The 18324-nt window shown below is 43.0% G+C and overlaps 1 protein-coding gene across 2 annotated transcripts in view; it reads right to left on the bottom strand.

Annotated features, from left to right (window-relative positions):
- SEC23B (SEC23 homolog B, COPII coat complex component) overlaps positions 1-18324 on the bottom strand; it is a 59272-nt gene continuing 40948 nt past the window's right edge. For both annotated transcript variants that reach the window (XM_053574521.1, XM_053574520.1), the window contains exons 15-20: positions 16533-16610; positions 13411-13572; positions 11648-11734; positions 7583-7738; positions 7181-7246; positions 1-365 (exon numbers count right to left, since the gene is read on the bottom strand). In XM_053574521.1, the coding sequence (XP_053430496.1) occupies positions 276-365; positions 7181-7246; positions 7583-7738; positions 11648-11734; positions 13411-13572; positions 16533-16610 (639 nt within the window). In that variant the 3' untranslated portion in view covers positions 1-275. The remainder of the gene's footprint in view (positions 366-7180; positions 7247-7582; positions 7739-11647; positions 11735-13410; positions 13573-16532; positions 16611-18324) is intronic.

Here is an 18324-nt window from a genome sequence, read left to right on the forward strand (position 1 = left end):
TACATTACTTCTGATTTCATTTAGACTCTAAAAATTAGGATACAAAAAGTACATAAACATCTACAAGTACCAAAACATTTATGACCTTACAATTCTATGGTGCAACAAAAAGGACACAGATAAGGAATACAAATAAGTTATAATCTACAGTTACATACAAAATTTCCTTTGATTATTTATTAAAATCTGCCAGAAAAGTAAAAGGAATGTTACTAAGCCTTTATAAACAATTGTGAACACAGCGTTCTCTTCAATCTCCTAGTTACACGCTCAGGTTAAGACGCACTGGAGACAGCTAGCTTCTTCAAATGATCCATGAACACCTGCAGGCTAACGTCGTCAGTCAGGATGGGTGCTCCAGTCTCCTGAAATGTAATGAGAGCTACGTGTTAGCTGGTTAGAGCTGGTGAGCTGTTAAAGACCTTGCACCTCAGAACATTCACAGGAGTTGCCTTCTCTGCTGGTATTTTCCATCACCCCATCCTCTGCCTAGGTAATCACCTTTTTCAAATGGAAGCCTAATTTCCTCACAAAACCTTTCCTGTTCCAGAGATGCCTGGCATACACCCAGTTTTGAGTATATGCTCTTCTATTTCACCAGTGTGCACTGTTCTGATGGCTCAGCAGGGGCTCCCTAAGACAGCACACTCTGTCCTTCCTCACCACTCTGCCAGCACCTAGCCCGGGCACTGGATTTTTATCTCATGGGACTCTTGAAACATCTGCAACACACTTAAATTATGTTGATCAAAAAAAGAGGAATATACCCACATGCTTTGAACTTCTTTCAAAAAATACTTCATTAATGATCTTTAAAAATATTTGTGGCACACCTAAGATCCTCTCACGGCACACTGGTGTGCTATGGCACACTGGTTGAAAATCGCTAACCTTGGCTCAGCAACCGTAGCTCAGCAGTTAGAGCATCAGCCACATACACCAGAGCTGGCAGGTTCGACCTCAGCCTGGGCCTGCTAAACAACGACAACTGCAACATAAAAATAGCCAGGCATTGTGGCAGGTGCGTCCCAGCTCCTTGGGAGGCTAAGGCAAGAGAATTGCTTAAGCCCAAGAGTTAGAGGTTACTGTGAGCTATGATGCCACAGTATTCTACTGAGGGTGATATAATGAGACTCTGACAAAACAAACAAACAAACAAAAAAAATCGCTGACCTAGCCCTTGCTTTTAAGTTGCTTACAACAGAAACTAAATAATGGTGTATTCACAAACAAGTAAATGAACATTTCCACTTAACAGACAGGTATTTGTAATATCAGAAAACGGCTGTAATTTTAGAGCTGAAAAATTGAGCCAGGCATGGTGGCTCACATTTGTAATCCCCGCATTCTGGGAGGCCGAGGTGGGTGGACTGCTTTAGCTAAGGAGTTTGAGACCAGCCTGAGCAAGATCAAGACCCCCATCTCTATTAAAAATAGAAAAGGTAGCCTGGCATCATCACACAGAGTGCCTGTAGTCCCAGCTACTTGGGAGGGTGAGGCAAGAAGATCGCTTAAGTCCAGGAGCTTGAGGTTGCTATGAGCTCTGACGCCATAGCACTTTATCCAGGGAGACAAAGTGAAACTCTGTCATTAAAAAAAAAAAAGAAAGAAAAGAAAACATTTATGATTTATGATATGTGAAAAGTGAATAGAAACCTCAGTTTATAGTAAGATCCCAAATTGGTAAAGAAATAAGATAATAAATATATATGTGATATACTTTATATTACCTAGAAAAAAGCCAGAAATAATTAGTTAATTCTGTAATAATTACTGTAGTTATTTACAGTAATTTAAATAGTAGTTATGAGTAAATTTTTTAAAACATATTCAAAAAAATATTTTTTTGAGACAGAGTCTTACTTTATTGCCCCCAGAAGAGTACCGTGGCGTCCCAGCTCACAGCAACCTCCAACTCCTGGGCTTAGGCAATTCTTTTGCCTCAGCCTCCCGAATAGCTGGGACTACAGGTGCCAGCCACAATGCCTGGCTGTATTTTGTTGCGCTTTGGCCGGGGCTGGGTTGGACTCCGACACCCTGAGTATATGGGGCCAGCGCCCTACCCACTGAGCCACAGGTGCAGCCCTTTTTTCTATTTTTATTTTTATTTATTTTGTGGTTTTTGGCCGGGGCTGGGTTTGAACCCGCCACCTCCGGCATATGGGACTGGTGCCCTACTCCTTGAGCCACAGGCGCCACCCTATTTTTATTTATTTATTTATTTATTTATTTATTTATTTATTTTTGAGACGGAGCCTCAAGCTGTCAGCCTGGGTAGAGTGCTGTGGCATCACAGCTCACACAACCTCCAACTCCTGGGCTCAAGCGATTTTCCTGCCTCCGCCTCCCAAGTAGCTGGGACTACAGGTGCCCGCCACAATGCCCGGCTATTTTTTGATTGTAGCCATCATTGTTGTTTGGTGGGCCTTAGCTGGATTCGCACCTGCCAGCTCAGGTGTATATGGCTGGTGCCTTAGCCACTTGAGCCACAGGCACCGAGCCCTTTTTTCTATTTTTAAAGAGAAGGTCTCTACACCATCACCCCAGTGCAACAAGGCCTTCTGCACAACAGAGCCAGTGGAGGCCACCTGGGGAACTACTCTGCACTCATGTGTCAACAGAGGCCAGTAGAATATCTGGACTATTATCTCCACCCAGCTATAAAAGAATCAATGCACAGACTCTTCCCAGAGTAGTGTAACGCAGGGTCTCATACAAATACTAAAATTTCTAGGTTTCAATGAAAAACCACTTGTCATACCAAGATAAAGATTTCAAACTGAATTTAAAAAAAGACAATCAATAGGTGTTTACATTGAGTTGACAACATGTCAGACAATTACCTGACAAAGATTTTCTTTCTTTTTTTTTTTTTTTGTAGAGACAGAGTCTCACTTTATGGCCCTCGGTAGAGTGCCATGGCATCACACAGCTCACAGCAACCTCCAACTCCTGGGCTTAGGCGATTCTCTTGCCTCAGCCTCCCGAGTAGCTGGGACTATAGGCGCTCACCACAACGCCCAGCTATTTTTCTGTTGCAGTTTGGCCAGGGCTGGGTTTGAACCCGCCACCCTCCGTATATGGGGCCAGCGCCCTGCTCACTGAGCCACAGGCGCCGCCCTACCTGACAAAGATTTTAAAACAGCCATGACAACATGCTTTAATGAGCAATTATGAACACGTTTGAAACACAAGAAACAGAGAAAGCCTCAGGAAAAAAATACAAAAACATGGAGAACCAGATGGAAATTTTTGAGCTGAAAAATACAGTAACAAATTTTTCGCCTGTAGTCCCAGCTACTCGGGAGGCTGAGGCGAGAGAATCACGTAAGCCCAAGAGTTAGAGGTTGCTGTGAGCCGTGTGACGCCACGGCACTCTACCGAGGGCGGTACAGTGAGACTCTGTCTCTACAAAAAAAAAAAAAAAAAAAAAAAAAATTTTTTATTTATTTGCTCAGTAGACAGGTTCAGCGCAGAAAGGGAATAGAGATGAGTAAACCAAATAAACAGGAAGATAACTACTGAAAACAGAACAAAGGAAAGGAAACACCCACTAAAACAATGAATGGGGCCTCAAGAACCTCCGCCACTGCAAAAGATCTAATGTTTTTATCAGGGATAAAAGGGGGCTACAGGAAGTAGGGGAAAGTGTGGCTTTTTCTGACCCTTCCAACAAAGAAGTTAAAAGAAAAGGCCTTGGAGCTGTGTGACTCAGTTGATTAACTATCATTTTTTAAAATAAAATGTAGTTTAAGGTTATAAAATAGGGTAATAGGGTGGAATGATGGTCACAGGTTATAGAACAGTGCCCACAAGAAGGTCCCAAACAAGACGACCAGGTGCCACCACACAGTGCCTGGACACCAGCAGGAGCAATTACTCTTGAGACCGAAAGGAAAAGGGGCACCTGTGATCGTTGCGGCAACATGAGATCATTAAGAAGCAGATCAGATTACTTACAGGTTTTGAGGAGCCAGTGAAAATCTTTGTAGATAATTACAGGGAAAGTCAGGATGAAATATTTATTCTGGTGTACTGACTTTGGGTTGGGGTCTCCTATCACTCGTGAGGGAGACCCTTTCCCAATCTCTCTGGGAAGGTCTATGCTTCATTTCCGATAAACTGTGCTGCTCTTTTTGCTGTACTGGCGTCCCGGGTGCTTTATTTCCATTCCCTTTTATCTTACTTTCATTCTAATTCGACTGAACATGCTAGTTCTGCTTAGTGACCTGACCAGGTCAACTGGACAGCTGGAGGGTGTCAAGAGACTAGTGACAATTTGTGTCACTGGGGGTCAGGAAAGAAAGGAAAAAGGGAACAGGTAAAAAAGTATTCAAAGAAATAAAGCTGGAAACTTTCTAATTTTGGCGAGATGTAGGCCAACAGAATCAAGATGCTCAGCAAACCAAAATGGGATGAAGTCACAGAAATCCAGGCCAAGACACAGTGCAATTAACTTTTAATTGCAAAGTTTAACACAAAGAACTAACAACAAAGAAAAAATATTGAAAGCAGTGAGAGGAAAACAATACCTTATCTACAGAGGGAAACAATGAGAGTGACAGGCAACTGCTCATGAAAACAACCAGAGGAAGCAGCATAATATTTTGCAGCTGCTATAGGAAAGGATACTTGATAAAGGGAATCAAGATATTCTCAAATAAAGGAAAACTGAGAATCTATCACCAGCAGACCTACCCTAAAAGAATGGCTAAAGGAAGATGTTTCTTGTTTAAAAATCTTGCTTTCAGGGCGGCGCCTGTAGCTCAAAGGGGTAGGATGTTGGTCCCATATGCTGGAGGTGGCGGGTTCAAACCCAGCCCCGGCCAAAAACTGCAAAAAAAAAAAAAAAAAAAAAAAAGTCTTGCTTTCAAGGGCAGCGCCTGTGGCTCAAAGGAGTAGGGCGCCGGACCCATATGCCGGACGTGACGGGTTCAAACTCAGCCCCAGCCAAAAAAACTTTAAAAAAAAAAAATATATCTTGCTTTTAATAAAAGCAACAATATGGATAAATACAATAGGTTTCCTTTTCCTCCTGAAACTTACAAATTCTGTATAATGCCTAAAGCAAAAATCATAACACTGTGATATCATAAAACATATATTTGGTTTTGTCCCTAGTAACTCATAAAATCTCTGGGATCCCCAAAGTGCTATCTTTTTTATGCTAATATGGACTGCTCTTCAGGAGGCCGACGGTCACTGGAAAGACAAAGTCAAGACTAGACAGTTAGGGCTTGGCACTCATAGCTTAGTGGTTAGGGTGCCGGCCATGTACACCGGGGTTGGTGGGTTCGAACCCAGCCCAGGCCTGCTAAACAACAAAAACAACAAAAAATAGCTGGGTGTTGTGGTGGGCGCCTGTGTAGTCCCAGCTTCTTGGGAGGCTGAGGCAAGAGAATTGCTTAAGCCCAAGAGTTGGAGGTTGCTGTGAGCTATGACGCCACCGCACTCTACCCAGGGCAACACAGTGAGACTCTGTCTCAAAAAAAAAAAAAAAAGACTAGACAGTTGGAACTTTCAGTACCACCTCCACACCCTCTTGGTGAAGGTGAAGTTGATCACTACTGTCCAGTGGTTTATGAAATGAAGCCTCCCAAAAAACCTAAGAGTTTCCAGACAGCTGAACAGCGTGGTGAGGCTCCCAGAGGGGTGTGCACGCAGAAGGGGCATGGAAGCTCTGCGCCCATACCCCATTCCTTGCTCCATTCATCTCTGCATCTGTATCCTTTGAAATATCCTACATAAAACAGTGAAGGTCAGTAAATGATTCCTGGAGTTCTGTGAGCCACTCCAACAAATTAACTGAAACAAAAAAGGGGGCCGTGGAATCCTCGTGAAGCTGGTTGGTCAGAAATCCAGGAGGCTCAGACTTGCAACTGGTGTCTGAAGGGGGTGGGGAGTGGGCAGTCTTGGACCTGATGCTCTCTCCAGGTGGATGTTGTCAGAACTGAACTGGAGGATATCCAGCTGGTGTCCACTGCTTGTTTGGGGTGGGGGAGCCCCAAACATTTGGTCATAGAAACTGTGTTGATTGCTGTGGTGTGAAAGCAGAGGAAAATGTCTTTGCAAAACACTGTCTGATGTGATTCTAAACATATGCAAAGGAAATATTTACTAGAATTATGATACAAATGGAGGAGAGAAAAGGGATGTAGGTCTCTATACTTCACTTGAACTGATAAAAAGAGAGTAACAGGAGCAGTCACTACAAAAAAAGCTATATGGCTATACAAAGAGATAACACTCAAAAACACTACAAACAAATCAAAAAGGAATTCTAAGGTAGGCAGGTAAACCATATAATCCAGCGAATGTACTCCTGGGCATTTATGTCAAAGAAATAAAGACTTAAAAATCTGTACATGAATGTGAGAGGCAGCTATACTCCTAATAGCCAGAAACTGAACAACCCAGATTCCTTCTATGGGTAAATGATCACACAAACTGGACAACCTACACAGTGGGATAATATTTAGCAAATAAAAAGGGACAAATTGATACATGCAATAACCTGGATAGATCTCTAGATAACTATGCAGATGGAAAAAAGCTAACTCTAACAGGTTATACACAGTGTGACTTTATATATGTAACATTCTTGATGATTAAATAAATGGTAAACAATAGAGCAGTTTCCAGCTGTTAGAAAGGGGTTGGCGGCAGGAGGGAAGTGGGTATGACTATACAAGGGGAACTTGAGCTTTTCGTGGTGGTAAAAATGTTGTCTACCTTGACCATGTCAATAGCAATAATCTGGCTGTGTCTCTGAGAGACACAAACTTTTGGAACAATTAGATAAAGAAGTAATTGGGGACAAAAAAAGAAAAAGGAAGGAATTGGGGCCTGGAAACTGAAGAGGAGGGAGAAGAAAGGTGAGCAGGAGGTCCCCATGGTCCTAGGAGTGAGGACTTGGGCTGTGTTGCTGTGTGTGTGCAGTCAAATTAGTCAAGTGGCTGTGCCTGGCCTGAATCTGTGTTGGGAAAAAGGATCCACAGAGGCCATCCCCCCAATTCCATTCCCTGCCCAGTTATGTTATTCAAAGTTGCCCCCCCTCAAAAAAATACTCAAGTAATTCTGTCTCTGGGCCAAAAGAGACCCAAAACAAATTTGTAGAATTTTAGAACAAGTATTTTAAAAGTAGCCCGGCAGCTTTTCCAAATACCTGACAACGTCTTACCTGTCCCCAAGCATACAGGTTATTGTGTGTCTGAGACGGGTTCACTTTGGACAAAAGGAATCGAGCCTTTAAGACAAAAAAAGTTTAAAAATGAAAAATAACAAAAAGAGAAGTTTTTATAACAATTCTTAGGTTAAATTAGAAATTTTTTTACTTAGTAGAAACCTATTTCTTTAGCTTAAGCCTGCTGGCACTCCATTTATTAAGAATCCTGAGACATAAATTAGGTATATTATTTTGGCAATCCCCTACTTTTATATCAGCATATTTGGACTACTCATTTAAAAAGAAGTCACATTTGGAAGATTACCTATTATGTCAATTTATGTCCCTGTTTGAAAGCAGTCATAAAATATATCCTAAAACTAAAAGGACACTGCAGCTGGAACTCAGCTCCTGTACCTGGCTGCCACCATGCTCCGTGTTAATGTAACGTGGCATTGGGAAGCGCGCCTGCAGAATTTCTTGAGCGTCATCCAGTGGTGCCTGTAGAAGATGCTTGAAGTTTTCATACTCAGGCATGTCCTGGTACCCAGCTTTACGCCACTGGGCTATGGTCTAGGGAAAAAAAACAAGCAAAACTACTGTGGAAACTATAATGACAGACTGTAGGGATGTGACATTCCACCCCTACCTGTTTCCAGTGAATAAGTCTATGTCAAAGATGACATGTTTCAGAGACAGAGCAAAGCAAGGTGGCTAGGAGAAAGAGAAATAGGAGTAAGCAAAGAGGGTACATCCAGGACACCCCCACCTGCTCAATTCTCCCAGGAATGTCAGTCAGGCCTCCTGTCTCCTTCCTAACTGTACATATGGACTAGTTAATAAAGCCCGAGGATTAGTTAACCCAAGCAGCCACAGCATTCCTCCATTCTGAGAGTGAGGAACCTGTGGCCTTCTAGATCCTTGAGTATGGCCTTTTCACAGAATTCAAATTTTACAGAACAAATCCTTTTAATAAAGGGATTTGGGCTCGCTGCCCGTGTCTCAAGCTGCTAAGGCATCAGCCACATACACCTGAGCTGGTGGGCTTGAATACAGCCCAGGCCCGAAAAACAACAATGATGGCTGCAACCAAAAAAATAGCCGGGTGTTGTTGCGTGCGGCGTGCGCCTATGGCCCCAGCTGCTTGGGAGGCTGAGGCAAGAGAATCACTTAAGCCCAGGAGTTGGAGGTTGCTGTGAGCTGTGATGCCACAGCATTCTACCCAGGGTGACAGCTTGAGGCTTTGTCTCCAACAAAAAAAAAAAAAAAAAAAGGGATTTGTTTTATGAAGTTTGGATTTGGTCAAGGGGCTGTACCTGGGGATCTGGAGAGTAGCATGTGGCCTTGAGGCCACAGGTTCCGAGGGAAAGGGATTGGTGGGCTGCCCTCACAGAATCCATCCCCCCTTCTCTTTTCCTAATAGCACAAGTGTTACACTCCTCCCTCCATTGCATACAGTCAACAGCCTGGGGGAATCTACCCAGCCCCCTCCGTGTTCCCCTGGGCCCTGAGCTGGGATACTCTTGGCAGGGAGATAAAAGCTGAAAAATCAAAGTGTAAGTGTTAATTAGGCAATGAGGAGATTCAATATACTAAAGTGAGGAAAGCAAAGACTATCTGTCTCCCTGACTAGGCTCAACATTTTTTGTTCCACTCCTAAGAAAAGACTGTGTACACTGCAGTGCCTTCACATGTTACTAAGGAAAACAAGAAAGCAACGAAGAGGGAAAATGGAGTAAGAAGATACAGCAAGTGTGTGACGAGTCTTACCAACAGAGCTGCTAATATGAAGCCGGGGTCCTCAAACTGCGGCCCGCGGGCCACATGAGGCTATGTGATTGTATTTGTTCCCGTTTCGTTTTTTTACTTCAAAATAAGATATGTGCAGTGTGCATAGGAATTTGTTTACAGGTTTGTTTTTTTTTAAACTATAGTCCGGCCCTCCAACGGTCTGAGGGACAGTGAACTGGCCCCCTGTTTAAAAAGTTTGAGGACCCCTGCAAGAGGGTTCTCTTTAGAAACTAGCTTTTGCAGGCTTTTCCTCCCTTCTTGCAAACTTCCAGGTCTGAATTTTTTTTTTTTCTGATGCTGGGGCTAGAGTGTAGTGGTGGGTTTTTTGTTTTTTTTTTTGAGACAGAGCCTCAAGCTGTCGCCCTGGGTAAAATGTCATGGCATCACAGCTCACAGCAACCTCCAACTCCTGGGCTTAAGCGATTCCCTTGCCTCAGCCTCCCGAGTAGCTAGGACTATAGGTACCCACCACAATGCCTGGCTTTTTTTTGGTTGCATTTGTCATTGTTGTTTGGCAGGCCCAGGTTGGATTCGAACCCACTAGTTCTGGTGTACGTGGCTGGCGCCTTAGCTGCTTGAGTCACAGGTGGCGAGCCTTTTTTTTTTTTTGAGACAGAGTTTCACTATGTCACCCTCAGTAGAGTGCCGTAGTGTCACGGCTCATAGCAACCTCAAACTCTTGGCCTTAAGCGATTCTCTTGCCTCAGCCTCCCAAGTAGCTGGGACCACAGGCACCCACCACAATGCCCGGCTATTTTTTGGTTGCAGTTGTCATTGTTGTTTGGCAGGCCTGGGCTGGATTCAAACCTACTAGCTCTGGTGTACGTGGCTGGCGCCTTAGCTGCTTGAGCCACAGGTAGCGAGACTTTTTTTTTTTTTTTTGAGACAGGGTTTCACTATGTCACCCTCGGTAGAGTGCCGTAGCGTCACAGCTCACGGCAACCTCAAACTCTTGAGCTTAAGTGATTCTCTTGCCTTAGCCTCCCAAATAGCTGAGATTACAGACACCAGCCACAATGCCCGGCTATTTTTTGGTTGTAGTTGTCATTGTTGTTTGGCAGGCCTGGGCTGGATTTGAACCTGCCAGCTATGGTGTATGTGGCTGGCCCCCTAGCCACTGAGCGCCAATCTGAGTGTAGTGGTGTTATCAGAGTTCATTACAACCTCAAAATCCTGGGCTCAAGTGATCCTCCCGCCCCAGCCTCTTGACAAGCTGGGACTAGGAGCACATGCCACCATGCCTAGTTAGTATTTCTATTTTTTATAGAGAAGGGGTCTTGTTATGTTGCCTATGCTGGTCTTAAAATCCTAACGTTGGACCATCCTCCTAGCGCGGCCGCTAAAGTGCTAGGATTAAAGTCCTCAGGTCTGAATTCTTTGACTGAATGGTAGCTTGTAGAAAATGCCCATAAGCCATATTATTTCATTAAAGAAAAACTTCAGCCCCAAACTCTAACACAACTTTGAAAGGACAGTTGTATGTACTTTCTTTTTTTGTTTTTTGAGACACAGTCTTACTCTGTTGCCAAGGCTAGAGTGTCATGGCATCAGCCTAGCCTACGACGACCTTAAAACTCTTGGGTTTAAGCAATCCTCTTGCCTCAGCCTCCCAAGTAGCTGGGACCACAGGCACCTGCCTCAACGCCCGGCTAAATTTTTCTATTTTTAGTAGACATGGGGCTCACTCTTGTTCAGGCTAGTCTCAAACTTCTGAGCTCAAAAGATTCTCCTGCCTCAGTCTCCCAGAGTGCTAGGGCTATAGGCATAAGCTTGCACAGTAGTGTATATTAAGTGTTTACTGAAGAATACAGTAGTCTTGCCTAACAACTTAGAAAGTAATAAATTATAATGATTTAAAAAGACCACCTGAGATTTACTTACAGTAAATATTATTTGAAAAATTTATTATTTTTTTAAGATATGTTATCGCTCTGTTATCCAGGATGAAGTACAATGGTACAATCATAGTTCACTGCAGCCTCAAACTCCTAGGTTCAAGTCACATTCCCACCTCATCTTCCAAAGCAGCTAGCACTGTATGTATGCACCACCAAACTTAACTAATTTTTTATTTATTATTTATTTATTTATTTATAGAGACAGAGTCTCACTTTATCACCCTTGGTAGAGTGCCATGGCATCACACAACTCACAGCAACCTCCAACTTCTGGGTTTAGGCGATTTTCTTGCCTCAGCCTCCGGAGTGGCTGGGACTATAGGCACTGGCCACAACGCCTGGCTATTGGTTTCTTTTTTTTTTTTGCAGTTTGACTGAGGCTGGGTTTGAACCCGCCACCCTTGGTATATGGGGCTGGGGCCCTATCGACTGAGTCAAAGGTGCCGCCCACTAATTTTTTATATTTTTTTCTAGAGACAGGGTCCACTATATTGCCCAGAGTGGTCTTGAACTCCTGGTCTAAAGTGATCCTCCCACCTCCATCTGCCTAAGTGCTGGATTATGGAATGAACCACTGAACTTGGCTAGGAAAGTTACTAAAATTACTTATATACAAGTATTTCCAGGACCTGAAAAATGATTTTATTTACTAGAATAAAAACTACTGCACTTATTATAAGCTGTGGTTTTCCAAGCATAAATTGTTTCAAATGTCTTCAAGAACCTAAATCAATAAATAGGAAGAAAACAAACAAACAAAAAATACTAAAGGAAGAAATCAGTATCATCTTACCTCACCAAGATAAATGACAATTTGGAAGAAAGTATCCATGAGCAAAATTCTGTCAGCCAGAATGCTGCTGCTGTCCAAGAGTACTGGCTGAAGAAAAAGGGAGAGAAAAATGGCATTGGCTTTCCCTGGCTCCCACGTGGTGATCACTCCCACCCCGTGCCCGGCATCCACAGAAATGTGAAGGCTGTTTCCAAATGGTGCCTGGCACAGCTGCTGCCCGCCCCTCTTCCTGCCATGCATCCATCCACTTTCCACTCCCGACTCAGCAATTCCCAGACTCCACTTCATAGAAAAATCAGGCTCCAAACAATTCCTCATCAATTGGGAAGGGAGATTAATGGTATCTTTTGATTTAGGAATCAGAAATAATTAATAAATATTCTCAGTTTTGTGCTAGAAATGGATTTTATCAATCAAAGAGTTTCTCTCAAATCTACTGTAGCTGTAGATGAGACAAAACAGGGATGGCTACATGAAAAATAACATTTGATACAAGTTTTTCAAGTTTAATACAAAATATATTTTATTAGTTTTTTTATTTCAATAAAAATAACTTGCAGTCATTAAAGAAAATTTAAAAATGTGTACCAAAGTACAACAAATATTGATATTTTGGTTTTTCACTTTTTTTTTTTTTTTGAGAAGCTGTCCTCCTGCCTCAGCCCCCCATGTAACTGGGACCATAGGCACCTACCACAACGCCCAGCTAATTTTTCTATTTTTACTAGAGACAGGGTCTCATTCTTGCTCAGACTGATCTTGAACTCCTGAGATCAAGGAATCCTACTACCTCGGTCTCCCAGAGTGCTAGGATTATGGGCATGAGCTACTGTGCCCAGCCATACTTATTTTTGTAGGCTTCTTAAAAAAACATAAATCAGAAAAGTTTCTAATTTGATTTTTTTTTTTGTTTTTTTGTTTTTTGGCCGGGGTAGGTTTGAACCTGCCACCTCCGGCATATGGGACCGGCGCCCTACTCCTTGAGCCACAGGTGCCGCCCTTGATTTTTTCACATAATATTTTTGCATAAGGATTTATTTGATTATATTACCTAAATTTTGTTAATACATTTTAGCTCTCTGTATCCATGGGTTTTTGTATGCATGAATTCATGGATTGAAAATATTTTTAAGAACTGTCTGTACTGGTATGAACAGATATTTTTTCCTAGTCATTATTTTCTGAACAATACAGTGTTAACAACTTCTACATAGCATTTACATTGTATTAGGTATCGCAACTAATCTAGAAATGGTTTAAACTATACCAGAGGAAGTGCATATGTTGTACGCAAGCACTATGCCATTTGTATCAGGAACCTGAGCATCTGTGAATTTTGGTATCCACAGGAAGTCCTGGAACCAATCTCCCTGGATACGAAGGGATGACTTTGTTAAGGTACTTATTCATTTTACTACCATCTAACATTTGGATTGCTACCTAACTTTCTTTTATTATAGTTCATTTACTATTGTTTTGAACAAAGCCTTTAATTTCTAGAATGCATTATAAGACATAAATTACTGGATCAAAACCTTTTAAAGTGTTTTACATTTATTCTGTCTTCCACAAATAACAGCTTTTTATGTACTTAAGAGTTTTTTCCTTTGGATAGTTTTTAATACTCAGAAATAATGTTAAATTACTACAAAAACTGTAAGGAATTTTATCTTACAGTTTTGCTCTGAGAGTAAATTTGTTAGAAAAAAATAATATATATTAGTTGTTCCAAGTCCTAGACCAGCACTCAGGTAACAGCTTACCTCTGGAGGCCCATGGAAGGAATAGGAGTAGAGAATGGGCTGGATCATGATGAGGGACTGGGTAAGATCCTGCCGGGCAAAATGGTGTCTGTAATAGGACGACTCATCAGGGCTGTTGTTAAATACTTGAAGAAACGGGGACCTTCTAAGATGGAACATGAACTGTATTTACAAAGAAAACAAAACAAATGCATTTAGCTGCAACTTGCTTGGACATCCAGAGAGTAGACCCGCTGCAGGCCTCTGAAACAGGAGACCCCAGAAGCAGGGGTTAGGGGAGAGGAAAACAGGTAGTTGCTGCTTAATATGTAGTTTGTTTTGCAAGACGAAAAATCCCAGAAGTCATTTGACAGCAATGCGAATACAATTAACACTACTCAACTGTACTCTTAAAAATGGCAAAGACGGTACATTTTGTTATATGTCTTTTTTTACAATTAAAAATTTAATTTTTATTTTAAACAAAAGGGCCTCTGGATATCTCAAAACTGCCACATGAAAGGGAAAAGAAAAATAAATGGTTTATTCCCAGAGTCATTAGGCCAGGCTGTGGAGACAGAATATCTGCTCTCCAAGCATGGTCCAGTGGGTAAAAGGCACACTGGGGTTTGGGGCTTTGAGTTTCGAGCCACAGTACAGGGAAGTAACCATAGGCGAGATAGCAGGGCCAGCAGGAGACTTCCCAAAGCTATGGGGTCTGAGGATACACCCTGAGAAACAGGCCTGAGGACAGAAGGCTGGGGCAGAAAGGGGACTTCAGGCACAGGGACAGCAGATAAAGAGCTCAGGACACAGGCTGGTAGGCTGGAGTAAGGGGTTTAGGGGAGGAAGGAACAAGACATACTGGTGGAGAGGTATGTTTTTCACCCTGAAGATTAGAAGAAAGGGAGCGACAGACTTTTATCTCACTGTAAAAAATTGTCAGAACATGAAAATGAGCTGCCTGGAGAAGCACAAAGCTTCCTGAGACTTCAAATACTGAATCACAAATTCCTTAATAACAATCAAGGCTGAAAACACTTCCCATGTGCAAGGCACAAAGCACCTGACAAGAATTATTTAATCTTGGGCAGTGTCTGTGGCTCAAAGGAGTAGGGCGCCAGCCCCTTATGCCGGAGGTGGTGGGTTCAAACCCAGCCCCAGCCAAAAACTACAAAAAAAAAAAAAAAAAAAAAAAAGGAATTCTCCTTAATAAGCCCATGAAGTAGGTTCTCTCACCATCCCCAGTTCACAAGTGAGGAAACCGAAGCACAGAGAATCTAAGCAAATTGTTCAAGGTCACCTCATTTCTGAGTGGCAGAGTTGAACCCTAATCTAGGCTGTCTGGTTCTAGAGGCTGGACTCTTGACCTCTATCATAGAATTCCTTGACAGAAGGAATCTCTGGTGCTTTCCAAACTGTGCTCTTTGCAGGCATCCTCAAACTTTTTAAACAGGGGGCCAGTTCACTGTCCCTCATACCGTTGGAGGGCTGGACTATAGTTAAAAAAAAAAAACTATGAACCAATTCCTATGCACACTGCACATATCTTATTTTGAAGTAAAAAAAAAAAAAAAAAAAAAAAAAAACGGGAACAAATACAATCACACTGCCTCATGTGGCCAGCAGGCTGTAGTTTGAGGACCCCTACAAAGTCTCAGCAAATCCTTCAGGCCCAGTGAGGGGTCTGGTAGGACTGGAAGGTGGTATGTGGGCACAAGCAGGGAGGCACAGTGTTTGTCTGCTTTATGTGCTGGCTTTTGAGGGAAGGTCTTCTTGAAGAAATGATTCTGTGGCTTTAAAAAGATCACAAACCAATTCTCCAGACTTACTGCTTCCTTCTAAAGTGGAAGAAACTAAAAATCTACAGATGTTCCAGACCTTGTCTAAGATCAGCAACAGCCGGGCCAGTGCTGAACTCTGCCCTGACTCTGGTAGGTCTAGAGATCTTCCCACAACACCACAGGGCCTCAACCTCTCAGTCATGGGCCCCTCAAAGTTCCAGGCCCAAACTGTCCAGCTGGCTTACATTTAAAGGTCTTGCCCTCAGCTTCTGTCATGATCACAGCTACCCACTCAGCTAAACTCTATTTCCTCAATTACAGATGAGAATGGAGCTTCAGAAAAGGTAGAAACATAGATCCCCTGACCATGGCTCCCCGCGCCATCCCTTCCCTATCCAGTGGCGCCCAGACCTGGCTCAGGCACAGCACAGACATCTTCAGGGGCAGGTTGCTGCCAAACCCAAGTAATGGCACAGCATAATGACCATGGACAGATTATTATGTATGTGTCATATTAATAATGGCTATGTTACATTATCCTCATGTATGCTTTTTTTTATTTGGTTTGCTGCTGAGATAGCTGATTGTTCACTCAGAACTTCTACAAATTAGAGATTTTGCTGCAACATTATGCCTTTTCATGAAAATGTCATCTTTGTCTTTTGTAGGGCTTGGGGTACTGTCCTGCAGAAACACTTTTGTCTTGAGATGAACAACTTTTTTTTCTTTTTTTTGAGACAGAGCTTCATTATGTTGCCCTGGGTAGAGTGCCGTGGCATCACAGCTCACAGCAACCTCAAACGCTTGGGCTTAAGCAATTCTCTTGCCTCAGCCTTCCAAGTAGCTGGGACTACAGACACCCACTACAACACCCAGCTATTTTTTTGTTGCAGTTGTTGTTGGGTAGTAGGTCTGGGTGGGTTCAAACCCACGAGCTTCGGTGCATGTGGCTGATGCAATAACCATTGTGCTATGGGCGCCGAGCCAATATTTTTCAACTACAGACTGAGTTTCAAAACACAAAGTCTTCACTTTACTGAGAACAGATTTATTTCTATTACAATTTATTGTTCTATATTTTTTTTTAGAGAGAGTCTTGCTCTGTTGCCCTCGGTAGAGTGCTGTAGCATCACAGCTCACAGCAACCTCCAACTCCTTGGGCTCAGGTGATTCTCTTGCCTCAGCCTCCTGAGTAGCTGGGACTACAGGCGCCCACCACAACTCCTGGCTTTTTTTTGCTGCAGTTTGGTTGGGGCTGGGTTCGAACCTGCCACCCTCAGTATTTGGGGCCAGTGCCATACCCACTGAGCCACGGGTGATGCCCATTCTATAGTTACTTTTAAAATATATATTACTTACCTGAGGATATAGAGAAAAGGAATCTGATAACCTAAAAGAAGTGGGGTCTTCTTTGTTATACTGTCCAAACTTCTGACACTGGTGAAACAAAACATAAAAAAAAAAATCTAAGTTAGAGGCGGATCAAGACGGCAGCCGAGTAACAGCTTCCTTGCATCTGGGCACCGTGAGTCTGGGGAGATAGGACTCCAGGCATCTCTGGCTGGTGGGATCTGCCTATCATCACCCCTGAGAGGACACAGGGAGTCAGCGAAAGACTTCTGGACCTCAAGAGGAGGACTAAAACAGTGGAAAACCGGCAAGGGGTCGCGTGTGTTCAATCTGTCTAAACCCGCCGCAACTGTAAGTTCAGTAGCAGCGAGACTGCAAACCAGAAAGGCCTTACCTGTGAACTGTTTTGGAGTCTTTAGACTTGGCACTCAGCTGAACTGCCTTGGGGAGAGACTGAGCAGGAGTGCAGAGAACTTTGGCCATTGTCTAGGGCCCAAGTCTGAGCCGCTGAGCCAGACGGAGCTAATAGTGTTTGGCTCTGGGTCACAGGCAGCCATTGTGAGCGATCTGCCCCGGCAAGCTCCGCCCTCAGAGTCACCGAGCTAAATTGGGTGGGAGCTGGTAACCCAGCGACCAAGTAGCCTAAGGGCGGGGTCTGAGCTGCCTAGCAGCCCTAACCCTCGGGGGCAGAGGGAGACCAGTTTTGGCACACAGGTCCACAGGCACGAGAACATAAAGAGCAAGAGGAAGTGAAAGGAAAATTAGGGCAAGGCAACAGATAAAAGAAATCACTCATGAGGAAGAATCAGCAGAAAACTCCAGGCAACATGAAGAACCAGCCCAGAACAACACCGCCAAGGGAACATGAGGTAGCTACACCAGAGGATTCCACCTATAAAGAAATGTTAGGAACGACAGAAAGGGAATTTAGAATACACATGTTGAAAACAATGAAAGAAATGATGGAAACAATGAAGGAAACTGCTAATAAAGTGGAAAATAACCAAAAGGAAATTCAAAAACAGAATCAAATAAGAGATGAACGATATGAAGAATATAAAAAGGATATAGCAGAGCTGAAGGAACTGAAACAGTCAATTAGGGAACTTAAAGATGCAATGGAAAGTATCAGCAACAGCTTAGACCAGGCAGAAGAAAGAATTTCAGAGGTAGAAGACAAAGTTTTTGAGCTAACTCAGTAAAAGAGGCAGAAAAGAAGAGAGAGAAAGCAGAACATTCACTGTCAGAATTATGGGACTTTATGAAGCGTTCCAACATACGAGTTACAGGAAATCCAGAAGGGGAAGAAGAATGCCCCAGAGGAATGGAAGCCATACTAGAGAATATTATAAAAGAAAATTTCCCAAACATCACAAAGATTCTGACACACTGCTTTCAGAGGGCTATCAGACCCCAGGTCGCCTCAACTCTAACCGAGCTTCTCCAAGACACATTGTGATGAACCTGTCCAAAGTCAAGACCAAAGAAAAGATTCTGCAAACTGCCAGGAGTAAGCACCAGTTGACCTACAGGGGCAAATCCATCAAAGTGACCGCAGACTTCTCCAATGATACTTTCCAAGCAAGAAGACAATGGTCATCTACCTTTAATCTACTTAAACAGAACAATTTCCAGCCCAGAATTCTGTACCCTGCTAAGCTAACCTTCAAAATTGACAGAGAAATCAAATCATTTACAGATATACAAACATTGAGGAAATTCACCACAACAAGACCAGCTCTACGGAAGTACTTCAACCTGTTCTGCACACTGACCACCACAATGGATCAGCAGCAAAGTA

The sequence above is a fragment of the Nycticebus coucang genome, chromosome 21 (genome assembly GCF_027406575.1).
Source record: "Nycticebus coucang isolate mNycCou1 chromosome 21, mNycCou1.pri, whole genome shotgun sequence".
In the NCBI taxonomy this organism is placed as follows: Eukaryota; Metazoa; Chordata; class Mammalia; order Primates; family Lorisidae; genus Nycticebus; species Nycticebus coucang.